This window comes from Taudactylus pleione, unplaced genomic scaffold (assembly GCF_031769625.1).
Source record: "Taudactylus pleione unplaced genomic scaffold, aTauple2 ptg000135l, whole genome shotgun sequence".
Taxonomy (NCBI): Eukaryota; Metazoa; Chordata; class Amphibia; order Anura; family Myobatrachidae; genus Taudactylus; species Taudactylus pleione.
In genome coordinates, this window is record NW_028284537.1 from 9,510,136 (window position 1) to 9,537,360 (window position 27,225).

At 41.7% G+C, this 27,225-nt stretch overlaps 1 protein-coding gene across 20 annotated transcripts in view; it reads left to right on the forward strand.

Moving 5' to 3' along the window:
* CADPS (calcium dependent secretion activator) overlaps positions 1–27,225 on the forward strand; it is a 489,445-nt gene that overhangs the window by 287,539 nt on the left and 174,681 nt on the right. For 18 of the 20 annotated variants that reach the window (XM_088473407.1, XM_088473412.1, XM_088473425.1 and 15 more), the window contains exons 12-13: positions 8,889–9,025; positions 12,339–12,526. In XM_088473407.1, coding sequence (XP_088329533.1) covers positions 8,889–9,025; positions 12,339–12,526 — 325 coding nt within the window. Of the gene's footprint in view, positions 1–8,888; positions 9,026–12,338; positions 12,527–18,959; positions 19,125–27,225 lie in introns of all 20 variants that reach the window. The other 2 variants (XM_088473424.1, XM_088473427.1) reach the window with 1 other exon arrangement.

Genomic DNA, 27,225 nt, shown 5'->3' on the forward strand with positions numbered 1-27,225 from the left:
AATAAATAGAAAAAAGGGCATTGACGTGTCCAAAATACCGTTACAGAAAAAGAAATGAGGTTTGAGTGCCTTTAATTTAGAAAGCTGCAATAAAATTATTTCATAATAATATTAACAATTATTGATCTTTTAAAATATATATTTCCTCTCTATTTCTTTGTTTTGCCACAGTCCAACTATTTATGTTTTTGAATATTTAGTTTGTTTTAAAAAAAAATTAAAAAAATGTTTATTTCTTTACCTTTTTTTTTGTTTGTTTGTTTATTTTTGTTGCTGTTTTTAATACCCAAGAGGGCATTAGATCTACCAGTCACGAGAGTTGGCAAATATGTAGTTGGAGTATTTTGAATGCAATATGAGACGGAGCAGGTGACGTCCCTCCCGACCATGAAAACGATACTCCTCTCCCTTCCTTCTTTCTTTCTCTCTTTTATGTTACTGACATTCCCCTTTGGATAGCAGGCAGAATTTAATCTCCACCTTCTTTAAGCAGAAAGAATATTCTTTTTTTCGGGTGTCTGAATAGGACTCCAGCAAACAATGCTGCAATATGATAACAAGCTGGAGTTTGCAACTTTTTGTAAAAGGGAAAAAAAAGATTAAAAAAAAAAAAGATCTATAAATAAATAAATAAAAAGGGAAAGGATGAATGAGAGAACGAATGAATGGACTTCTTGGATTGAAATCTCAGTACTTTGCACCATTCGCTATCTTGTGAGATTTTTGATTGTTTGTTCTGCTTGACATAAATCTCTCGACACTTCATTCAGTTTCACTGCCACGTTTTTCTTGTATGATCAACTGGTATCTGCTACATTCACGTTTTACGTTTCAGGCATTTCGGCAGTCGGGGGCTTCCTGTAAAGCTGCGCTTACTGGCCTGCCTTCCCGAGCCCAAAAGCATGAAACCCGATTTTAACATTCCAACATTAATAGCATGAGCAAAATGTGCGCAAATCACAATAAAAAAAAAAAAAGCATGCTACTATTGACATATGTTCCCATGAACTGTGTTTTCTGAATAAGATGCTCATTAAGGATGAACAGTGTTTGAATAAAATATACCGGCTGACATGTACGCACTGTATTATTATGTTATTGCTGTTGTTATTTGATACCGTCAGGGTATTATTCAAAGCAGATTATTATTTAATATAGGATAACTACAGTAACTGAACTTGCCACAACTCTCACAACCTGAATTATTTGCTGATTAAATAAAACTTCAAATCAACCAGTAAAAAAAAAATAATGTGCAGTTCGGAAAGTTTTATATTCGCATTTACTAATTACAGATGCGCCTAATATAATATAAAATAAAAAGATCACTCATAGCAGCCCCTGGCTGCAGGTTCTGAAAATACAGGGCAGATATTACTATGTAAGAGGCAACACTAAAAGTTACTAAAAGGATTCTATTCACATTAACACATAGCACTATTTATGGATTAGATTTACTAACACTTCTGAAAAGGAAAAAAGGCGGAGTTATACATAACAGCCAATCAGATTCATACTATCATTTATCTAGTATATTCAGGAGCATGACAGATGAGATCTAACTGGCTGCTATGGGCAAAATCTCCAATGTTCCTATTTAGGTTTAGTAACTCTTCCACTAAATATAGGGATACACTTAGAGGTTTTGCCAATACCAGCCACCATATTTCAGTATTATTTAATAGAATCTAGTAGATAAATGAAAGAATCCTGTTGGTTGCTATGAGCAACATTTCTTTTTCTTTTATTATATTGTGTAAGTATATATATATATATATATATATATATATATATACATAAAATATGGCCGTACTCTCCAGTGAAACAGTGTTTAATATAAAAAGCTCTATGAAGAAATGTTCTATTTTAAATATTTGCAGTATATTACAATAATTGACCACAATTAAAAGTGAACTAACATAGTAAAATAAAAAAGTACATTCTGTGTACATTAGTGATCTCTTTAGCAACAACAAACCACAAAAACTGTGTGTATGCATACGAGAGCGTCCACATGTGCGCATGTCCATGTGTGTACAATTATGCATGTGAACTTGTAGCAGGGCAGTGCGTATCCTTCCCCCCAGTGACCTTACCGATTTAGAAATGAAGCCCCCTAGAGTTTGACCTGTTTATTTATCCTCTTAGACAAATTCAGCGCATGTAACACGTCACTAGCTCCCCACTGGTGACATTATCCATCCGATAACTTAGAAGAGGTAAACGCAAAAGTTGTAAAGAATACACAATTACTCTTCTGTACGCGTTTTGATAAGCCTTGCCTTCTATTATCGCATGTCGTTTAGTACATACTAAGCGGTATATTTACTAAAGTGCAGGTTTATAGAAGTGGACATGTTGCCCATACCAACCACTCATATTCTAGCTATATCTTTGTGAAGGTGCTAGAGAAATGATATGTAGATCTGAGTGGTTGCTATGGGCAACAACTCCACTTCTAAAAACCCGCACTTTAGTAAATATACCCCTAACTGTTTGCAGATGTCACTCTTGATATAAATGTTCATTAAGACCTTTAGTCTATGACAAAGTACTTAAGAGAGAGGGCCATCATAGCAAAGAGATGGTTATATACATAATTAAGAACTATTACAGTATATCTATTATAATATATACTATTAGGTAAAATAAACAACATTGCTTTCTGCCCCATACTGTTATTCTGTGAAGTTTTCATGACTATGATAAAACATCACATGACTACCACTAATATTCAGCTCAGGAAACTTATTTGGTCTGTTTTTTGTACTGTGTGTAGATCCTTTGTTGTCTCGGGCCTTATTTAGAGTTGGATGTAAATACTTTTGCGCCATGTAAAAACTTTCTGGGTAACTTGCACCTGTATTTTGAGCTAAGCATACCTTATACTGTACTTACAGCCAACCAGTGCACTTAGAGAGGCAAATCCGGGGCGTTCCCGGCTACTGTCAATTCAGTACAGTAAAGGGCATGGAAACATAAGTAAACCATGTTCCTTAGAGACGTATCCAATTTTTACTTTGACAGAATTTTTATGAAGTCTGTTTTTGCATAGCTTATAGCCTGTTGCAAGTTTCCAAGTTAAGTTTAACAGAAGTAGTTTAACACCGGACTTATCTATACACAAGATTCATGCAACTCAAAATACAGCCACAGAAATGTAATGTACAGGCGCCATATTGCATGTAAGCAAAAGCTGCTAAACGTTTAGCTATAAATCAGGCCCGCAGGTTCCAATGCCAAAAACAGTTGACAATCAAACAAATACGTTATATTTAATTTTGGATAGAGAGTACGTTTATTTTTATTCTATATGTTTCAGTATGCATTACTAAAACTAATTTTGATTTATTTTCTTATTTTACAGTAGCACTCCCACACTTTATCTCATTAACCCTTTAAAGGGAGGATGTGCTTTAAAATAATAAATGCAGCCTGTTTTGATTACAGTGACAGGTCATTTATCAAAGGCTGTCTTACTGATGTGTGTACTGGTTTGACTCCTACATTGGCTGTCTGCAGAGGACCGTTGCTGCAGTCTTGCACTTTTGCAATTTAAATCTCCTAGAAGATTACCCACTTGAGCTATAGAACGTTAGCAGCGCGCTCAGCGGGAGAGTGAGTGTTTCTCAGCAGTCGGCAGGAATCAGGATTTTTCAGCACAATTAGCCACATTTTTTTTCCCCCGTGGTGTATCCTCCCTTTACATCTGCAAAACAAGTAGTGTGTTTAACTTTTATTTTATTCTTTCATACTCAACAACAGAGGGTGACATAAAAATTGTATTATATAATCAAAATATCCATAATATTGTTTGTCGATATTATATACTATAGATAGGATATATATTTTTATATATATATATAGATATATATAGATATATATATATATATATACCAGCATACAAAGTAGTGACACTCTGTGGACTTAATATAGATGATACAACCAGGTACAAAGCACCAGGTCATCGGAGATATCCTTAGAATAGTCAACTTTTAATTTTTATTAAAAAAATTTGTTTACTAAAAATTAAACGTTGACTATTCTAAGGATAGCTCCGATGACCTGGTGATTTGTACCTGGTTGTATCATCTATATTAAGTCCACAGAGTATGTAGTCAGGAAGCTGGCGGTCGAAATCCTGACCGCCGGCTTCCCATCTAAATACCGACGCCTATCATCAGCCCCACACCGAAATCCTGACACCCGGCATACTGAACCTAGGTAAGCCGGGCATCGGGACCTGTTAGCCGGGGGAGGGGTTAGGTTTAGGGACTCTGGACTTAGGGTTAGGCACCCCCCCCGGGAGGGTTAGGATCAGGCTAGGGGAAGGGGGGGTTAGTGTCAGGCACCCTCAGGGGGAGGGGGACGGTTAGGGTTAAGCTAGGGGAAGGGTGGGTTAGGGTTAGGCCCCCCCAGGGGGAGGTTAGGGTTAGGCACCTCCATGGGAGGGATAGGTTTAGGGAGCGGGGAGGGGGGGTTAGGTTTAGGCACCCCTGTGGGGAGGTTAGGGTTAGGCACTAGGGGGGGAGGTTAGAGTTAGGCACCCCTAACTGAGGTGAAGACTGGGTGCCAGCCTCTTACACTCGATATATATATTTATATATATATATTTATTTACAAACACATACACAACTTTAACAGCCAACATATTTTCAGTTTTATTTCTATTCCCTTTTATGGCTGAAGCATTTTTAAGGACCTCCTTTTACCCTAAAATTGACTCTCTTTCTGTGTACTAGTTGCAGTATCGGAGATTGGGATTGAAGGCAAACACAGATCTGTCATGCTGAGGCAGAATGTATAACATCTTTACTAAATCACCAGTTTAAAAAAAAAAAAAAAAAACCTTTATTAGTAAAGTTGGTTTTACATTTCTGATATAGTTCTTCTTCAATTATAAATAAAAAAAAATAAGAATTTGAAATTTCAGTAACATTCCCGTTAAATTGCGGCTTACTATCAGTGAATTGCAAAAGCCTGTGAAATATTTATTTGGTTCTGAACATTTAGCAGCAGTAAGATGCGCGTTAACATATTTATCCTTACTGCATCAATATGACTATGTCTAAAGTTATAACCTACAACAGAATTACCTTTTTTCAGTGCCCCAAAGTTTGCTTTGTCTTGACACCCATTTTTACATTCATTGGTTATGGCAGTATACTATTAGTTGTGGTGTGAAAGTCAGTGTGTGATTTCTGTGAAACTTTAAATTCAGCATATAAAGCAAAACAAATCTGATAAAGCGTAGTTCATGCACTGTATAAATAACCCGAAAATTAAACACAAGTATTACTTTAGTGCGTACCAGTCTGAGAAAACATGAAGGATGTAAATAAAATATGTCTAAACAAGCATTAAACAGTAATTTAAAAATAGGATCATGGAAAGTTAGAGTATCTGATTAGGGTTAAAGAATTTGTAAAATACTTTAAGGGTCATTTACATCAAGTAGTGAACTGTAAAACTCTGTGTGCACCAACATGATGAAAGTGTTCCCAAGCACACACTAATGTGCGCACCAGATTGCTCTATGGAAGACGTTTATTCGGGAAGGTTCTGTCTGTCCCTTTCTATGTTGAATGTTTACATTTCCAAAGCATCAGAACAAAGTCACGACTATACACCACCTACCTGTGCAACATTTTCCTACCTCATATTACCGCAGTAATGATGTTTCACTTGTCTTTTGAGCCTTGATCTAAAGGTTTATATTAACTTTTGGGGGAAAAAAAATATTTTTAAAAGATAAGTAGATCAAAAAGAAAGAAAAACCTGCCTGCAGTTTTCAGTTAGAGACGCTCTTTTGTAGGGTGTATCCAACTGTTGCTCTCCCACTTCTGCATATAAATGGTACATAATTACTAGGTCCAGTTAGGAGTCACGGGGTATTATGTAGCTGGCAACAAGACGTAATGGTGCGATTTACAGCGGATCGTGTAATCCTTTCCCCGCCTCCTTCACTGAAAGTGAAGTAGGTGCGGTGGTAGAGGGTTGTCTACTCCCCAAGAAGCTGGGAGAACTCTCCTAAATTCGTGAGTCTCCCAGAAATTTCAGGAGAATAGGGATGGCCATCGGTGGGTTAAACATTAATGGTCACAATTGATGGTACCATTGGTAGATAACTTCGATGGTATGAAACCATCGATAGTTTCACTCAGCAATGGTCATCCCTGCTGTATTACTCTCCGGGCAGTGGGCCAATCGGAGTTGGGGGCGGATTATCGTTGGATCTCCGCCATCGATACAAACCATCAGCCATTTTACATTTTTTTCTTTAATAAAAGTAATGCTGCCCATCCATTTAACGAAGCGGGGAACGACGGCATGATTACGACGCCGTCTTCTCCCGCGGGGTGAAGTGCATAACTTGAACGTTCAGACGTTCAGTGTATACAGATCAATCATCCCCGAACATGGCAACCTGACGGCGGTCGTCAGGTTGACCGTCATGTTCGGGCGATGATTCGGGTTAAAAACGATCAGCGGGCACGCGCATCGCTGGTCATTTTTAACCTTTTACTGCCCAATTTGCGGGCGATTACAAAGCGATGGAGCAATAACGACCGTCGTTATCTCTCCATCGCTAGGTATAATCTCCTAGTGGATGGGCAGCATAAGTGTAGCATAATTGTAGTAACAAGTTATTGAGTTTCAATAGTGGATAAACATCAGGGTTATTCATAAAGTGAGCTTATAGTGCACAAGCAACTTTTTGTCATAGCTTTGCAAACTCTTCAAGACCAATAATTTCTTCCCCATTTCTGCCTGGGGATGTAGTCAGGATCCGAAATACTGTACCCAACTCCTGCCAGGCATAAGTTCAGTGAGTACAAAAAAAGTAAAGTACAGTACACCAAGTTTTGCCAGCATCTCTTTAGGTGTTTTAAATACCAGATTTGTATATCCACTATATTGGTCTTACAGGTTTGCACAGCATAGTACAGAGAAACACACGCAAGTGTAACCTCTTGTCTCTACAAATGAGAACTATCGATAGACTGACAGACCTTTAGTGCTTACCATAAGCAAACAAACACTGTATACAATATTCATGTGTCTATATATCTGTTTATTGTGTGGCAGTGAACTATGGGCCTGATTCACTACGGATCGCAACACGCGATTACGCACGCAATCGGCTGATTGTTGTGTTCAGCGCATGCGTATGCATCGCAGTGTGCGTGCATGAGCCGGCCACTGTGATCGGGACTGCGATCACAGTGACTACGCAGACCCATCATGATTGACAGGAAGTGCTGTTTGTCGGTGGTGCCGGGGGTTGGAGAAATGCAGCCGTGCCAGTGTGTTTGAACGCCGTTGCAGGGGCGTGGATATTAGCCACTGCGATCCCTTACGCAACCTGAGGACTCATAGTGTGCAATGAAGTTAGCAATTCTGAGTAAGGTCAGAGCTTGTGCAAGTGTGCGTGAGGCTGCGATGGTACTCCATGTTACAGATGGTTTCGCAGTCTTGCTAAACACTACGGATGTGTGCAAGGTAAAGTGGGTGTTTTTATGTTGTGCTGCGGCGGCATAGTGATCGCAATGGATTAGCGTACTATCGCAGTTGAATTGCTTGCGTAATCGCTATTGCATTCACAGTTGCGATCGGTAGTTAATCAGGCCCTAAATGACTTATGTAGAAGATTTCATTACCAGTTGTCAAGAGCTGAAATAGTCATAGCCAAGACTATCCTCTAGGATGATTAGCTATCTCTATGTACCTTCCTATAACATGGTCAGGAATGGACCTTCTCCACTGTGAACCACGTCTTCTGGCCACCTGAACCGAAACTTACTACTGTTCCTCACCAAGCATAACTGCCTAGTGTCTACCCCAAAACGTCTGTCATTTACGGCCTGATTCAGAGGTAGACGCACTGCCGATGCCGGACGTAGTAAAGTCATTTTTTGCTACTGCGCACGCATCTGAGTCGCACCACGAACATGCGTCCCCATTGTGTCCGTGCAGAGTCACAGCTGTAATTTCAGACGCACGCAGAGAGACGTGTATTGAAAATGTAGTGGGCATTACTGGATGGTGAAAGCGCACTTACGTAGCTGGTCCGTCTTATGGGCATGTTATGGGAGTGTCGCACGTGTGTTGGCGAAAGTGGTCGCGCACACAGAGGCTCGACCACTCACATAGGAGACCATACACAGATGGAGAGCCTGCACCTGCCTTTGGGCTGGCGCAAGCTTCAATGGTGCAACTGACGGTGACATCTAAGGATGCGCCAAACAATATTACTGTGTGTGCAGATTCTGACCTTGGGCGTCTCAGCCCTTGCGCCTTCGGCCACACGGATGAACACAAGGGAAGGACTTTGCAGCAGCTTTTGCATAAAGTCGCAGGCGGGGGACCACCAGTAGAAGCAGCTGCTGACTCTTCTGCTTCTACCTGTGAATCAGGTCCATCGTGTTCATGTTAGAGCCAGCCCCTTTCTTACTGGAAATAACATTTTCTTTGCGTACCAAGTTTAGATGCGCACGGTTGGATATTCCAAACATTGGCACACGAATGTGCATGCGCTGCTTGCCGTAAATGACCCCTTCAGCACCGAATGCTGTCTCTTTCTCTTAATCTTATTTTCCAGTTTAAAAAGATACCATAAACACATGCTCTGCTTGAATCTGTCATTGGATCAAAACCTGTTGTCACGTCCACGTAATAAGTTCATAAAGAAATTAATATTACTACAGTATAAATATAAATATATAGAAACATAAATGAATAATAACTTACAGCCTAGGTGATTTTTATTATATATTTTTTTTTAGTTTTTTTTAAGGTGGAATAAAACCAAAAATAAGAAAAACAAAACATTTATATTGTTTTTATTCCCCTAAACTCTACTTTTCTCTATACATGGAAACAAACAGATGCCGACAGAGCTCAAAAACATGGCATGGATGAATTTATTTCTTCAAACCCGTGTAACTTTGACCACGCCACCCTATTTGAGATGGTTCAGCGACTCACCTTGGACCACAGACTCAATGACTCGTACTCTTGCTTGGTGAGTAATTCCTGACGGAGTCCATCTTGGCCGATCATTTGGAGCTAAACATCTTAGGTCTTCCTGAGTTCTTTTTGTTATTAATCCCAAAAAACCAAACACTGGAGATTTGTACATATGGGCGATTTACAGTCTTACTATGTCCTTGTAAACTGTGGGGGGGGTTTACCAATTGGGGGAGAAGAGACACAGGAAATGTCAACCATGCAGACGTGCTTCATCACATCATGCAGTACATAAACACGGACATTGATTATACATGCCTTTATTCTTTGTGTCGGGATGTAGTCGGCATCCCGGTGGTCAGAATACCGGTGCCGGTATACCGACAGCAGTCAGAATTCCGGTTCCAGAATCCCCACCACTGGTATCCCAATGGTAAGTATTGGGTTAGAGGTTAGGGCTACACTCTAGGGGGAGGGTTAGGCTACGGGGGAAAAGGTTAGGGATAGGCTGCGGGGGGGAGGGTTGGGTTTAGGCTGCGGGAAAGGAGGGTGAGTCCACATCCATCCTGTATTATGTCAAGAAGCCCTTGCACAATTGTCACTTATTCTCATTGGGATCCCTAACTTTCTATGGTTCCATTTTCTGGGAATAAAACAATTGCCAATTAAAACCCATAAGGCCTGAATCTGAGTCGTAGTAATACGAAGGCAACTCTTGCCCCCTGCTGTGCACAGAATACTGAGTGAATCTGGCTACACACCCACAAGACAGTTCTTTTGTGTGAGATTGCATTGTTTCCACCCAGTTACCACCCAGAAATGCCGATTTAGCAGCCACAGAGAAACAGCAGGGATGGTTACGGCTCTTAATTGTACGTTCCAGGGCAGTAGCTATGGGTGTGTGAGCTGTGCCGCCGCGTAGAACCTTGTGGGCGGCACCATCGCTGCGCCAAGGCCCCTCCACCTGACTAGCAGGGTGTCTGGAATGGCAGCCTGGATGCTCCAGGCATGCTACGGGCAGTTCTGACCTTACCGGCACTAGCTGTGTCATGGTGCTGATGCTTACGCTTGCAAAGATTATATGCAGCCACACGTGCGCAGTATGCAAAGTATGAAGTTGTGTTAGACTCTTGATATAGATAATAAATGAGGCACATTAAACGAAAATCTGGGTATAATATAATACATTTTATTAAAGTCTACAATTTCACTGTTTGTTGTGAGTAAAATAAATGCTATGATAACATAAATTAATGTATTTTACTTGTATTACTGAGGGACGAAATGTCATAGATATCGGCAATGTGTAATATCTGAAATAGCTGTTTTGAAATTTTAAGTAAAGTTACAAAAATACAGTTCTATTTCTTACTTTACGGCATATCAAAATGTTGTTTTGCATTTAGTTGCACATAAAAGTCAACTATTGCAGCTGACACTTTCCTACAATGTTATCTGTCGTTACAACGGTATTGTATGTTTACCAAGGCCCTAATCTGCCATTGAATAATCTGGAAAAATACAAATTCATTCTTAGGGACATTCATCCGCAGAATAACTAGAGATTATCGTGAAGGCTTGATGTTTCGTGGGTGTGTAAACACTTCTATTATTCAGAACATCTCCTGAACGCTACCTACTAATTTGTCTGTTGTGTTGTGTATTTTACTCATTGACCATTTGTAATCAATACAAACAGCAATAGCTTTCAATTATGAGTGGGTTTAAAACCATAACTATTAATTATACTAGAGAGCTATAATTATATTGTTACCTCAAGCTCTGCTGTGTTTTCATTGATCATAGGTTGTTCTGAAAGTGTGCTCTGCTCAAAGTTGATAACTCTCATAAACTTAAAAAAAAATTACCAAAATTTTATCTGGAGAAATAAAAATAAAGCTTTAATGCTAATCCGGAGTTTCTTAATCTTTTTTGATCGGCTGCGCAGAATAATTCTGTGGGCCCATTCTCGCGTGCTTGAAAAATGTGGGTTCAGCCGATATTTGTGTTTTATAAATAAGTGTGACGTACATGTGATTGGGTCCACAGTCATATTTATGCTTTGTGTGCGTTTATTTAAGTCTGGAATAAGTACCCAACTCCTGTCAAAAGGACACACCTAAATACGCCTGCATCGTAGACATGTATGAATGCTGCAGGCCTCACTGATAACTGAGATATGTGTCCTTTTTGACACATGTGCACAGATCTGGTGATGCACATTGTCAATATGTAGTCCTCCAGGAACAATTGAAAGGGTAGATGAAGAAAAACAACAGCAGTACCTTGTGCTTAAAGCAAGAAAAACAGAACTTCCTGGGGACAGTAAGGGCCCGATTCTGGGATGGATGCAGGCCCAAATGCGGAAGATTCTTGTAGATATCTGCGAATTGCGTAAGAACCGTAGAAAGCAATCTGTGCCGTACCATGCAAGCACACATGGAGATGGAAAGTGCAGACAGATTGATCTGTCCATTGATGGATGAAATGGACATTTCTGGGCAGCAACTGGGGGCTACTGGTCAGATGCTTGGAACAGATCTGTCTCATGGGAAGGTTATGAGCGTTTAGGTCATTGTCTGTGCTTGTTTAAGGCTTTTAGATGCCTGTTTGGTTCTGATATTTTGCACCCAGCATGGGGATGAGTGTAAGTCCCATTACTAATAATGACGACTATGGATGGAAAAATGGTTGGTGGTGCATAGACGACCAGATACTGGCATTGGCCAAAGGCAGTAAGCAGGCTGCCACCGGCGAACGGAAAAGCGGCCTAAATTAGTCCATGCAGGGTCCAAAGTGTATAAATGAAGCTCACAGTTCAAAAATGTTTATGTATATGCTATTTAAATTAAAAAATGTTGCAACAGTGCTTGACAAATGCACAACATTTCCGATGCACATATAAAGCTAACGAGGGAAAGTGTACTCAGCATATTTAAAAATGTGCCGCTCGTGAAAAGGCAATAGTACAAGTCCCCACAGCTGGGCGCTGCTACATGCAGACGTTCTTCTCGGGGCTCCTCTGCTCCTATCATATACCGGGAGAGGGGTGTGAGCATGAGGAACTGTCACTGGCTGCAGTCTTTAAGCCAAAGCCATTGTATATAGGTTAACAGTATTAATTTGACGGTTGTACTGTATATGACAGATCCTGCAGAACTCCGGGAAAAACGGCTGCATGTAACAGTTACTGGGGCTTCGGTTTTAAAATGACAATTGATTAAAGCTGCACTATCACCTAGTAAAGAGTGTGAGTGTTGTTTTAATTATTCAAATCCTAGTGTTAAATAAGTCAAGAAACATACACACTATGTTAATGATATACCTGTCCTGTAAACCTTTTAATCATCCCACTTTTTCCTTTGTAGGGTTGGTTCAGTCCTGGTCAGGTGTTCGTCCTTGATGAATATTGTGCCCGTTACGGAGTGAGAGGTTGTCACCGGCACCTGTGTTACCTTAGCGATTTACTGGAGAGGGCAGAGAACGGAGCCATGATAGACCCAACTTTGCTCCATTATAGTTTTGCCTTCTGTGCATCACATGTACACGGCAACAGGTAAAATAATTGTGGATGAGGGAAACATTTGTTTTAGAAATACTATTTCAGTATTGTTAAAGTTGTTGTGCCTAATTCAAATGTATTCGTGTATCGTTGAAGGTGTCCTGGCTTACCATACTTTGTGTAGGGCATTCTCTGAATGTGATATAATACACTGCAAGTCTGAAAAGATATGTACACATAAAAGCAAATCAAATATGCAGATGTGTCCTTACTCAGCTTTGTTGAAATTGCACGAAAGTACCCTCTGTCTTGCGCACGGTGATGCATACAGTGCGCGCCCTGTTTTTGCCCGTTTTCCAAACTGCAATGTGTAGCGCAACCACAGGGTAGAGTAGACTGTGCACTGCTTGTAAGTGAGTTCTTGCAAATTGCAAACTCTTGCACAACATTCCTGTTTGCTGATATTTGCAGAAAAATAGCGAAAAAGTTGCAAAAGATTAACAGAATTTTAGCAAAAAATAAAAAATTAAAGCTAGTAAATGTAGCTGTCTGTCCGTAAGACTAACAAGGCGACTAAATGTGGAAAATCATGTTGTACATATAATACAATGATCTACGACATAATAATATATACGTGACAAACAACAATAAACATAGGACAAATATTGGCTAATATTCTGTATTTGTTAATATTCTGCTAATCTTTTGCTAATTTTTTTTTACTTTTTTCCCCTAAATTTCTGCTGATTTTTTGCTATTTTTTATTCTAAATTTCTGCTAGTCTTTTGCTAACTTTTTTTTTTTTCTCCTAAATTTATGCTGATCTTTTGCTTTTTTTCTTTACGAATTCACGCCATTGAAAACCCTACGCAAAAAAAACGCTACAGGCTTGCAAAACGAGATGGTGTGTATTGAATATTCGTATGTGTTACGCTGAGAGCAAAGCTATGTAAGGACTCATCTGTAGTCAATAAAATGCTATTTATTTTCATTTAGTAACCTGCATAATATTTCCTATTATTCCTTAATATCTCTATCATGACAAGAAGGGGTTAAATAGCAGTACATCATACTCTTAGCTTTATAGTACATTATCAGCATTAGTCAGGTTGTTGAAGAAATACCATGGTTCACATAAGGTACATATTTGCTTTTTCCTTTGCTGTTAGGGTGAGTAAATTACTTTCTTTAATTAACAGGCTCAAAGGACTCCCAATGTTTGGTGCCTGAGGGCCTTGTAAATAAATAGACCTCATCTAGGTGGTTACAATAGGGCTCAGCCTGAATCTTCTACTTGGAATCTTCGACAATCCTTCTACAAACATATTAATACTCTCATACTTGGTACTTTCACAACTGCAAGGGATGGAAAACATAAGTCTTAACTGAGAAGAAGCTTGTATAAATCCTATACACATACACCAAGATTAACTTCAATGCTTTTATGTAACCTTACATGTCTGGCTAAGTGTCATTCTCCTAAATGATTTCTGGTATTACATTGAACATATAATGGTGCATACACACGGTCAGATTTTTCCTTCAGATATGAACGATAACGATTTAAAAATCGTTCAGTCGTTCATATCTGAAGGAAAATCTGACATATCTGACATACCTGAACGATGGACAATCAACGATGCGCGTTCCCGTTTGTCAGATAACGATTTCTGACATCTGATGTGTTTGCAGTCAGACTTGGACGATTCCATTCATTTTAATGCAGTCAAAAATCGTTCAGTCGTTCAAATCGTTCAAAACTTTGGTAAAATCGTTCAAATCGTTCAATCGTTCAATCGTTCATCTGACAAATCTGACAAGTCTGACCGTGTGTATGCTCCATTAGAGTTAAGCTGGGTACACACTGACAGATATATTGCCCGATAAATTCATTGGCCAATATATCTGGTGCCCGTGGGCCAGTGTGTACCAGCGATATGTCTGCGAACAACGTCGTTCACGAACATATCGTGTCAGCTGTGCTGCACAGCTGACGGACAGATATATATGCAGACATATCTGTCCGACGGCAAGTGTGTACGGGCGATCGGCCGACCGCCCGTACACATGCAGCGGCAGCCGACCCAAGGCCAGCGAGACCCATGGCTGCCTTGAAGATGTTGGTCGTTCAGTGTATATGAACGACCATCATCTACAGATATATTTGCAGATCACTCGATCTGCAGATATACCTGCTACAGTAGGTGTGTACCCACCTTTAGTTTAATTGCCTCAGTACAGTATATATGCTTTCACTTCTCTAATTACTACATAATGCCCTTTATATGTACCATTACCAATATATACAATTTGGGCTAAACCAATCAAAGCCATCATTAGGGGGGGTCACAGAAGAAAGTCACATACAGGGCCCTAGACATCAGTGGTAGAAGGAGTGCCCGGGTGGTCATGGCACTTAAAAAGATCACATTGCTAGACCCACTAACTACTTCTGCATAACACACACCGACTTTTCTCCACAGTAGAATTTCAAGCAAAAAAGATTTCCACTTGTTGATGTCAGTGTGATCGTCGATTAGAATTTAGAATATTATCAGCAAAATAAGAGATCTTTTAGGACTGATAGTTTTAGAGCCTGAGCTAGGTCTATGGTAAGTATTTATAGTAAAACTTGTTCACAGTTTGGACTTTGGGTTAGTATTTGGACCATGTAACAGTTAGTACAGATGTGTCCTCTTCCATCTTTGCCGCTTTGACGGCAAAAGTGAGCAAGAATCGCGCCATGCAACTTGCCGCGCATGTGAATGTCTGGCAGCATTCACACCATGCATTCCTATGGATTGTGGGTGCAAATGCAGTGGCAAAGATACAAGAGGGCATATTTGTATATAGATAATAATATTGTGTTTAGTTAGGATTTAGGGTTTTGGCGTTCCTTTCAGCTTGAAGTGCTAGGTCGTCCAGGGCGTTCATCATCTTCGACATTCTCATGTCCCTCGCTGAATCTTTTGTGCCACTCAAACACACGCGCACGAGACAGGCAGTCATTCCCATTGGCCGTAGTAAGCAGTTTTTACAAAAAAATTCAAATTGCCACGTTGTTCAACTTTTAAACTTACCATTTTTTCAGCACTCTACAGAAAACACAACCAAATTAAATGGCGACTCACAATCAACTGAACGTCATAGAGTGTTGCTGCTTGTCATGCAGGTTCAGACAAGTTCAAGGTTACTACGTATGCAGTTAGGTTGCCCCTAGGTTGGAGGTCATGCCATACACTAGCCAGCTGATTGGAGGTCCTTACATATACAGCTATCATATTGCTATTCCTGCCATACTCTAGCCACAAGTTGGAGGTCTTGCCATAAACTGGCGACCAATGTGACGGTCCTGACATACATCAGCCACCAGATTGCAGGAAATCCTGCTATGCAGTAGCCACCAGATGGCAGGAAGTCCTGCCATGCTCTAATCACCAGATTGCAGGAAGTTCTGCCATTCACTAGCCACCAGATTACAGGAAATTCTGACATGCACTAGCCATCGGATTGCAGTTAGTCCTGCCATGCTCTATCCACTAGATTGTTTGGAATACTGCCATGCACAAGGCAACATATTTCAGAAAATCCTGCAATGCACTAGCCACCAGATTACAGGAAATCCTGCCGTGCAATAGCAACTAGATTGCAGGAAGTCATCCCATGCACTGGCCAGCAGATTGTAAGAAGCCCTCCCAAGCAGTGGCCATCAGATTGCTGCCATTCACTAGCCACCAGATGGTCCTGCCCCATACCAGCGGCCAGATTGAGTCCTGTCATACACTTTCCACTAGATTTAAATTTTTTGCCACACGTTAACCACCATTTTACGATCTGATTTCTATACTACTCAACAGAATGAACTAGCCACCAGCAAAGACTGTACTGTGATCACCCAAATGAGGGATCAGCAGAAGGGGACCCTGCTTAGTATGTTGTAGGAAGCCCAAAAAGCAATAGTAAACTTTCCAGTTCAACCCCTTAGTCATCAGGTAACACCACTAAGGCTATGGTATGTGTCATTTTACGGTCTGGAGTAGTATTCATGTGATCACAAACAATTCAGTAACAACCTGTAACATCAACATCATGAATAAACACATAGAATGCAGCAAGAAAGGTAGAGCAATGTATATAATGAAAGAAGGCAGGTAGACTGCAAGACAGTGTCCAGAAATGTGTTATCTAATTCATACACCCCAAAAGTAGCAGAACCGTCCCCAATAATCTTATCTAATAACATTCATAGCTTCCTGGAGACGTAACACAAAAGTGTCAGTATTGTGCCAGTGAGGCAATGGTACCTTGGTCACAAATGAACGTTACCATTTAAGTCCATGCTTTCTATATTGTAATGGTCTCCTCGCTAATTCATAAATTCGATTCCTTGCAATTAATAAGTTATAATTTTATAAACGATGACTTTAAAGATATGTATATATCATGCAACACAAATATTGGAGGAGTCTTTTACATCCAGGGTCTGAGGTGAGAACAGCGGTGCCATAAGTGTCATTCTCTTCCTGTATGTGCTATTTATATACTGTAGGCCAGTCTATAGCTGTGCCATCAGTGTCATTCTCATCCTGTATGTGCTATTTATATACTGTAGGCCAGAGTCTATAGCTGTGCCATCAGTGTCATTCTCATCCTGTATATGCTATTTATATACTGTAGGCCAGAGTCTATAGCTGTGCCATCAGTGTCATTCTCATCCTGTATGTGCTATTTATATACTGTAGGCCACAAATATGAAAAACCTACTGGACTCCAAAGAGACACAATACTAAAACAGTACATTTTTACCATGTACAAATTAAATTGCTATTCAGTCAAAGTTAAATATTTTGGATGTTAGCTTAACATATAATACTAACCATCATCAAAAATTATGTCCGTTCCAAATTAATCAGTCTTCCAGGCCCTCAGAAATGTTACCGCAGTAACGGCCTTGACACCCTGATAAAACGATATGGCGGCGTTCTCTCTCTCACACCCCCCCTACTTTCCTTCTCTCTCTGGGGTCTATTTACTAAGGAGATAAAGTGAACTGTGATAAGGTACCAGCCGATCAGATCCTAACTGCCATTTTTCAAACACAGCATGTGACATGGCAGTTAGGAGCTGATTGGCTGGTACCTTATCACCGTTCACTTTATCTCCTAACAAAGTTTAGTAAATAGACCCCTCTCTGTACCTCTCTCTCTCTCTCTCTCTCTCTCTCTCTCTCTCTTTTTTCCCCTCTCTCACACCACCCCTCTATCTCCTCCTCCTTTCCCACATCCATTCTTTCTCTCATTCCCTCCTCCCTCTCTGTCTCTCTCACTCTCTCTCTCTACTCTCCAAAAGAGTTGATGTGGTTCTGGGTGCCAATGAAATACAGGTGTAGGAAAATGAGGAATACCGTACTCCAGAATTTGATGCTTAAACAAAGTTTTGTTTGTTAACATGTCACAATGTTTCGGGCAGAGGTCCTGATTCAGAGCCGGACGCTCTGACAGAGCGCTCGCTCTGAATCAGGGCCGGGCTTTTTTTTTTTGGAGTGCCTCTTGGCCGCTCGCATTTCTATGGGTGACCACCCACATCTATTGCGAGCGGCCAGGATGATGGTCGCGATGGTCAAGACCATCGGGCTTGCGACGAGACCCTTGTGGTAGTGTCTCATCCATCGCAAGCCCCAGAGAGCTTTCGGCTCTAACAGAGCCGGAAGCTCTCCACTGACATCACTTGTGATGTCAGTGGGGCCGCCCCCAAATGGCAGGCGTTCTCATGGGACACCTCCGTTTGGGCAACCACCCCACGGCCCGCCCACCAAAGGGGGCGAGCTGTCACTCAACATCGACAGCTCGCCCCCTTTGGTGCGAGACCCGGAACGACGGAGTTCCCGTCGCTAGCCAGGTCTTGCGCATGCGCACGACGGAGCCGACTCCGTCGTGCTCATGCGCTGTGGGCCACCATCGACCTGGTTGCGAGCGCTCAGCACTTGCGACTGGGTCTGAATCAGGCCTAGAGACAGTGTTATCTCTTCTTGAGAAAGGGCTGTCTCTGCCCAAAACATTGTGAATTATACACGCTTTTCTTTAAGCATCACACTGGAGTGCCGTATTCTGTATTCCTTGTTTAAGATTCATCTATATATTTATATATATACTGTATGTGTGTGTATATATATATATATATATATATATATACGCACAAACACACATATGCTAAAAGAATATTCTCTGTATGCAGTAAATGATTTCCTTTTGCTGACGTTGTCAGTCCGCGCTTTATACACTGGAAGACAAAATGCTGCCCTTTTTTATTTGTGACTCCCCTGTTCCATTTTACTGTTCCTTTTGTTGTCCTTTGTTATGCTTTCTTTATTTCAGTTTGCTTGTATTTTCTTATTACATACTTTCTTCTGTCTCTTATTTTATCTACTTTTTTGTGTGCTGGTGCTTTAACACTGCATGTACCAACCACATCACGCATTGCACCACAGTCCCCTAATGGCAGAATTGCTTGGTGGCTCACAGCAAAGTGCAGAAGTTGAGGGAGGCAAAGTGCCTAGTCCTTCTGGGATTGAACCAGAGAATAAGAGAGATTCTAAAAGGGATTCTAAAAAACGGAAAGATTCCAAATCCCAGCCGAATCCTGAACCTAAAAGGTAAGGTGTTATAGTGTTCAAATTCCTACCCCATGTACCTGACCCACTTTAAGTGATCCTCTCTTAATCCATGCTACTTTGAAATTCTTCCTCACGAGTAACTTACTTTAATTTTCCAACAAACCCATGCTACTAAATTCCCCCTTCTACATAGCCACTTTTCCTTCCTCATAATCCCCAGGGGTTTGCTTCAAACCCAATACTAGACGTAAGTGTTTCCTCAAACCACCGGAAGTCTTAAAGGATAACGCTGTGAAAAACTGAAAAATCACATGTAGATCAGTACATTAAAAAAACATTAACACTAATATTACAGGTGTCCTAGCAACCTGGTGGGTCTCCTTGTACTGTCTGGCACAGGCTACTGAGTTTATGCAAATGAGAAGTTCATAGAGGAGGGGCATTGACAACTAGCTCTATGTTTGAAGAAAGGTTTGTCACGGTAAGTAATTTTTAGGGGTCTATTCAGCATTGATTTTTTTTTACATAAAAAATCCGTAAACTATGATTTCCGCATTTTTTATGTAAATCCCCTATTCAGCAATGGGATAACGGAGAAGATAACGCAATTATCTTCTCCACTTGTTCCCTGCTCGCAGAGTACCACACTGTAGGGATCAGCCATTGATCTCTACAGTGTTTTAATACTTTTTGCTATTCAGCATAGCAAAAAGTGTTAAATCACTCGATAAATATTTACTTTATATAACACCATTTCAGAATGGCGTTATACGAAGAAAATTCTTAAATATCCCGAAAACTGCAGGGACAGAGGGAAATTTTCCCATAACTCCCTGCAGCATCTTGTATGCCCGCCCAGTCTCCGTGCCTGCTTCCCAATGCTCGCCGGCAGGTAAGTACAATTAGAGCCTGTTAAACCTCCCGAAATTGATTGATATGTGTACACAGGCTTTATACTAGACTGTATACATGTATATTTATGTGCGACTATATTTAACATTTATATATAAATGATAAATATAAAAGCACATAAATATACATGTATACAGGCTAGTATAAAGCCTGTATACACATGTCAATCAATTTGGACAGGCTGGAGCTGTACTTACCCCATCGGCGGTCACCGCAAGCAGGGCGGAGACTGTTCCCGAGTGCATGACTGAGCATGCGCAGAGGAACAAACAGAAGAGATTGTTTTCGGAATCCCAAACACAATGCCTTCTGTGACATAGCAGGGACAGCGTGTTACCGCAACCACATCGTGACGATGTTGCCCGATAATATTCTGGGCAACATCGTCACTCTTGCTGAATAGACCCCTTAGTATTATTGTATCTGTTATTCAACTTATTGAACTCCATCAAAATATGAATTTTGTGTTTTGGGTGGCGTTATCCTTTAACCCATCAGAATCCTTTCCACATATTGCGAGATTTTATTTCCTAATCATTTAAAATATTCTCCAACACCTCCAAGTTCAGCTGAGATGAATGTTTTTTTTATTGTATATTGCTCTTATGTTACTGTATATCTTTTATGCTTAATTTCACATGCGCTAAGTCTCTGTAAGCAATTACTAGACATATTTGCTAATGCTGTGGAATATAGTACAGTAGAGATATATTAATTAGTTCTTATGCTCCATCTGCAAATACAATATTTATAAATATTTAATATGTCCCAACTATGACATAGAATAAAATGGAATCGGTATGTAATGCCGGCGGATCAAATACCGACAGCGGCTGCCTGACGGGTCGAAATCCCAACTGCAGCAGGTAAGTACTCTAACCCTGCCCTCTCCCTACCCTAACCCTCCCTTAGTGGTGCCTAACCCTAACCTCCCCTCCTAGTGCCTAACCCTAACCTCCCCCCATTAGTGCCTAAACCTAACCCTCCCGGGGGGACCCTAAACCTAACCCCCCCTAGTGGTGCCTAACCCTAACCCCCCTTTCCATACCCTAACCCTAAGTCCCTCCATGGGTCCCTAAAACTAACCTTCCCCCCCGCCCCTCCAGCGCGGCTATACGCTAAGACACCCGACTTACCTTCATTCGGTATGCCGGGTGTTGGGATTTAGTAGTGGGGCTGATGATAGGCATCGGATTTCAACGCCTGTCTTTAGTCCCATGTCGGGATGTGGGTGTCAGGAAATCGGCGGGCGGGATACGGCCCGCCGGTATCTTGACCACATCCCATATAAAAAATAGAATATAGCACAGTTAGGTAAATTTATATTTGTCAGGGGCTTCATCAGTGGCTTTAATTGTAAGAAAGTGGTCAAACATGTTACTTTTGCAAGATAAGATAAAACATGACCATGAAGTGTTTACACAGTAAAATAGTTAATTAACTTATCAATGGCCATTCAGTAGCAGTCTAATTAACTATATTCACTATACATACTGTATGTATTATGCTCACTTTCTGACATCACAAGTATAAGGGTCAAAGCGGGACAATATTCTGGCCAGGATGATCACTTGTAACCTCTCCTGAGCCTTTGCTACCACTCGTTGAATCTAAACAGTTGCCTGGGGCACCAGTGGTTAGGAGCATTGAATGAGTGACATAATGCCCCTGCCCTGCCGTCACCCAGAATGCCAGCTGCTGAGATGATGATGAAGAAGCAGCAGCTGGTAGCTTTGTACATGTGAAGCTGTTGGCTGCTGTTTCGCAATGTCAGTGTTAAGCTTGGAGTGAGGTACTCTGGTAGGATGTCACAACCTGACGTCACTCTCCCAGTCTGATGAGCAGGTAAGAACCAGCAGGGGTGGGGGTGCAACACTCATGGACCTGCACCACTTCCATGTAGGACAAGGACACTCACACGGCATGCCCGTGACACCTATGTACAAGGTACACGTGGTGCAGGACTAGGCATGACTGGCAGGTAAATATCCTTTTGATAAAGTTACTAACATGTCTAAACCCCTTAGTCACCAGGTTATTTGCTGGCTCAATGGTAAAGAACCTTGACCGTAATACTGTAACACTTGAGACATGTTAGAATTGTTGCTTCAAATTAAGTTTCAGATCCTTGGACAAGTCACCTTGTCTGTCTATTCCCCAGTTGCTAAACATGACTGTTATAATATATTATTATCGTGCATTGTTTTTGTCAGGAGAACTGATTAAATATTTGTGTTTCTAGAACCCTGACAAATGGATGTTTTGATGTCATTTATAAAATGCAATGATCTTTACTTAAAGCGATTATACTCAATGAGATTATCTCTGTGTGTGTGGACCACGGACTATCAAAAATGATGCAGACTATTACAAAAGATCATTCAGAAATGGGATTGGATGAGTGTAATCATTTTGATCACCCAGTACTTGAAGACCATTGTACAGTATCACCGTGTACCGTAGAGGCGAACTGAACAATCTCAAGCAATCTTGTATCTGTTGTGACTGATGCACCACCATGTAATGCTTCCTCTAAACTCAATGATCGAGAAATGAAAGAGTTAAAAACTTTACCTAATGAAAATGGCACTCGGAACTGTTCCTTTGGGAATCTGCTGTTCAGCGTAACCATGCACAGTGGATTTTTTTTTTAGCACGTGTCGTTCATACTATGGTCATTTCCAGATCACCCGGCATAGAGGTGGCAGGCTGATATGATGGGAAATACAAACTATTAGAGTTGGACTGTTTTGAATCTGCAGAACAATGCAAAATAGGTTGTTAGTTCTGGGCACTGACCATACCGGGCAGTGTAAGGCTGGACAGTTCAGTCCCTTCATTTCCATATGCATCGCCCTGTGCTTATTCTGTTTTAACACTAGATGTTGATGTATTTTTACATGGCCAATAAAAGAACTAGTAGTTTAGTTTTCTGGGAAATGAGGCTGGCTGTCATTCAGAATCTGCCACTCCAGTAGTGAAGGTCAGGAGCGGAGAGCAAATCCACATGGCTATCAATCTCCTTTATTTGGAAGAGACATTGATGGCAGAGCTGAGGTGGGTTGTCTGTTTGTATTGTGCATGTGGAAGGTCAGGCAGTTAGACACAAGTAGCTTGCAGTCAGCGAGAAAGTGCAGAGAGGATGCGATTCAGATGTTCTGGGACAGCCTGGAGGTGAGGACTGACAACATGTCATGCCATCACATAGAGCTGAGTGAATAGCTGCTGCTGTCCAGGGTGCTGTTCTGTGCACAGCCCTGGCACTCTTTCTACAATCACCACTCTGGAGCAGGGAACAAGGGGCCTGATTCAGAGCCGCTCGTAAGCGGCCGCTCGTTCGCTCTGAGCGATGTTTGCTCAACTGCGCATGTGTACGGATCGTAATACGCAGGCGCGAACCAGTCAGTGCGTCCGAAATTCGTTTGTTCGCTAACTAGCGAATGCCTGATAATTTGAGTGACAGCATGAGGCGTTTGTGGGTGGTAACAGGGGAAGGTGCTTGAAAACAGGGAGTGGAGATCCGAACGCAGGCGTGCTTAAAGGTCAAAACGGGCATTTTAAGGGTGTGCATAATTAATACAGCGGCGTCATTGACCACGTCACTGGGTTATTTTATAGCCAGAACTGCTCGCATGATTGCGGTAGGAAAAACCAACCACAAGAATAGCGAGCAGTTCATACGCTGGTCGATGTACTCGATTAATCTAATAAATAGCGGACATGACGTAGGATGCGAGCGGCCAGGGGGCGTATTTTTTCAAAAAACGACCGCAAGTTTTGTTCGCTCATTCAGACATAGAGGCGTGAACAGACTGCAAAGAGCGAACGGTTCATTTGAATAGCCACCTCTATTTTCTGGACGAACGACCGCAAATAGTGTCCGGCTCTGAATCAGGCCCAATGTCCCAGCTAACCTTTGGCCTCCGTGTGTTCTGTGTGTTAAACGGAATAAGGGTACACAACCGGTAATTGTGTGCCATAACAATCCACGTTTTATGTAGCGCCATTTACTTTACATGTAACAAGTTGAAGAAAAAACTTTTGGAAATCCTGTGCTTATTTTAACATTTAAATCCTGTATCCGTTGTGGGAGTTGATGCTGGGTGAGTTGCAAAGTGGCTGTTTTTACATAGTGCTTTGGAAGTCCGATTTACCTCCTTATGCTAATGTGAATTTCCGTGAGGCTAACGCGAGGATCTGTGCGGCTTCAAGCGGGAAACCGTGCCACCCGATGTTTATTCCATCCACAGCTGTATCTGTCACCATGCTAAGACTAAGACAGAACAGATCACATTGCCACCGCCCAGCCCCTATCCCACAATGTCCACTTCACACAAAAGACGGTATGTACTAAGGTCAGAAGTGCGGTAAATCTCGGAAAATGAAGTTTTCAGGGGTTTTACCGCATTTCTCATATGTACTAAGCACCGGAATGCGATGCATTAGAAACCTATGGGCTTCTTTGCAGAATGGGATCCAATCAGATCTTTCCCAGCTCACCCTGCGGCACACACGTCCTTCTGCGCATGTGCAGATGGACGCCAGAGGGACTTCTGGGTCATAAACGCAGAAGTCCCTCTGTCGCAAAGGACAGCTCTTACCGGGAGAGCTGTCTTTTGCGATTTTCAAGGTACATGCAGGCATATGTACCGTATTATCGCCAGTATGTACCCGATAATGGGCAGCATGTACGACGTTGCGGATGCGATGCTTGGTACATCCCGGGGCATTACTGTAACACAAAAATAATAATAATGACCCTTTGGGGAACTGTCTCCTACAGTTTTCCATCTAATTTGCTCTGCAGTTTGTCATGAGGAAAAAATGCTGTAGTTCAGTGGAGAAGTGTTTCCATAATAACAACCCAACGACAATCACATTGTGCAATGTCCCACGGGGCATTCATGGCAGTAGGAGGCTGGAGCAATATGTTGTGATTGTGGCCCTGTTCTTATAAGTGTATATTTTTAAATACGTATGGGGAGGAGGCGGAACAGAAACTGCCTTAGCCTTTGGCTACACACTGCCCCATCCCTACTAATGGTAACTGCAATGAAGCAGGTCAGGCAGTGCCAGCTTTCAGTGGCCACTGTGAGCATTTTGTCCCACAATAGTGAAATGAGGGCCTGATTCAGCTTGGATCGCAGCTGCGTACTGTGCATGCATATACATCGCAGTGTGTGTGAATGAACCAGTCACTGCGATCGGGACTGCGATCTCAGTGACTATGCTGACCCATTGCAGAGTCATTAATAGGAAGTGCCGTTTGTGGGTGGTGATGGCGTAGAGGTCGGCATCTGAATGCCGTTGCAGGGGCGTGCATAAATTATCCACTGCGATGCCCTACGCAGCCTGAGGCCTCATAGCGTCCAATGAGGTTAGCAATTTCTGAGTAAGGTCAGATCTTGTGCAAGTGTGTGTGAGGTTGGATGTTACTCTATTGTACCAATGGTTTCGCAGTGTGTAAGGTAAAGTTGGCGTCCTTATGTAGTGCTTCGGTGGCATAGCGATCGCAATTGATTGGCATACTATCGCAGTTGAACTGCATGTGTAATCGCAGCTGCAATCGCAATAGCGATCCTTGCTGAATCAGGCCCTGAGCTAGGCTGTGTTTAGCAATGTTAGCTTTCCAGTCCTGGTAGTCAGTAGTTCTGTGGACCACAGGTTCAGTAGGAAGTGCTGTGACTTAGCTATTGTCACAGCTGCACTGGATGGAGCTGGGCATGGTTCACATCAGCTCAGTGGCTACTGCAGAAATTCCTGCCTGCACTGGAATGACTATTTATATGACGTGGCCCCAGCAGCAGTGGAAGGAATGGAATCTCACAGCAGTGGAAAAGAGTAGGTTAATGCAGTGTCAGTGCTGGGAAACCTGTGGCTTCTGCTCTATTTGTGCAGCTGAAATCTACACCCAGGCAGCAGGATACAATTAGCAGTAAGTGTAGGATTCTCCACATTTAGGCAGAACACATGTATATTGCTCACCCTATGTCACTACGTAGACCATTGTACTGTGGTAGGTTGAAACATATCATGCAGCTGTCTGCCAGATGTACGATATGTTAGATCGGATGTCAGATAATTCCTCAGCAGAGTGTCTCCTGCTAAGACTGTCTGTCTCTACCACCACCAGTCACTTCACTGCTGCCAGGATTGATTCACCCACTTCCTCTCCTGCTCCTGTCAGTGCCTATTACAGCATCCGAAATACAGGCAGCTTTTGTACTTTATAGTTTGGTGTGGAAGGGGTTACTGTTTTCTGAAGCTTGTAGTTTCTAGTTTTTTGTCAGTATAGTTTGGCTTCCGAGTATAGAAAAACATGATTTCATAAAGTATAAGGATTGGTTTGTATATACAGTGTATATATATATACACATATATACGGTATATATATATGTGTGTATATATATATATAATATATATATATAGAATTATATACACATACTATATATACCGTGTCTATATATATATATATATAGCTTAGACGAACTTGTAACGGTCCACCAGATCTTGAAACACAAATATACACCTAGCAAATATTTGTAAACCTTCCAGTTCACTTTAACATACGTTACCGGCTAGCCAGATCAGGCATGCGTATTATCCCTTCATTGTATAGTACTTACAGTGCTATACAATACAGGACAAGGAACATGAATAATATACATTGCTACATTAGCGACCATAATACCCAGATAAGCAACAAAGCAAAGTAACCAAGTGATAGGGGCCCTAGTGGGGAGTAAGAAGTAGATGAAAGTAGAGTAATGAGAAGCACAAGAGGGTAGAGGCCCCTGCTCATAAGAGCTTACGATCGTTAGTTCGCTCTGTGGATGCTCCACCACGTACCCTCCAGCACCTGTGGGATGCACTGCAGTCAGCATGGCTCCAAATCCCTGTGCCAACCTACCAGCACTTTATGGAATCACTCCCAGCCCATCTAGCTGCTGTCCATGCTGCACACGGTGGTTACTCTGGCTATTAGCTAGTGGTCATAATAATGCGACCTGACTGTATATATAATATATATATATATATTATTTACTGTATATATATATTGTGGGTATGAAAATGAAGATCCGCTGGTTCAAATCCCAACCCTGGAAGCCTGGCTAGGACAGAATCCCGACTGGCTGGTAAGTATACTATCCCTCCCCTCTACCCCCCCCCCCCCATAACCCTCCTTTTGTGGTACCTAACCTCCCCGGGGGGGTGCCTAACCCTAACC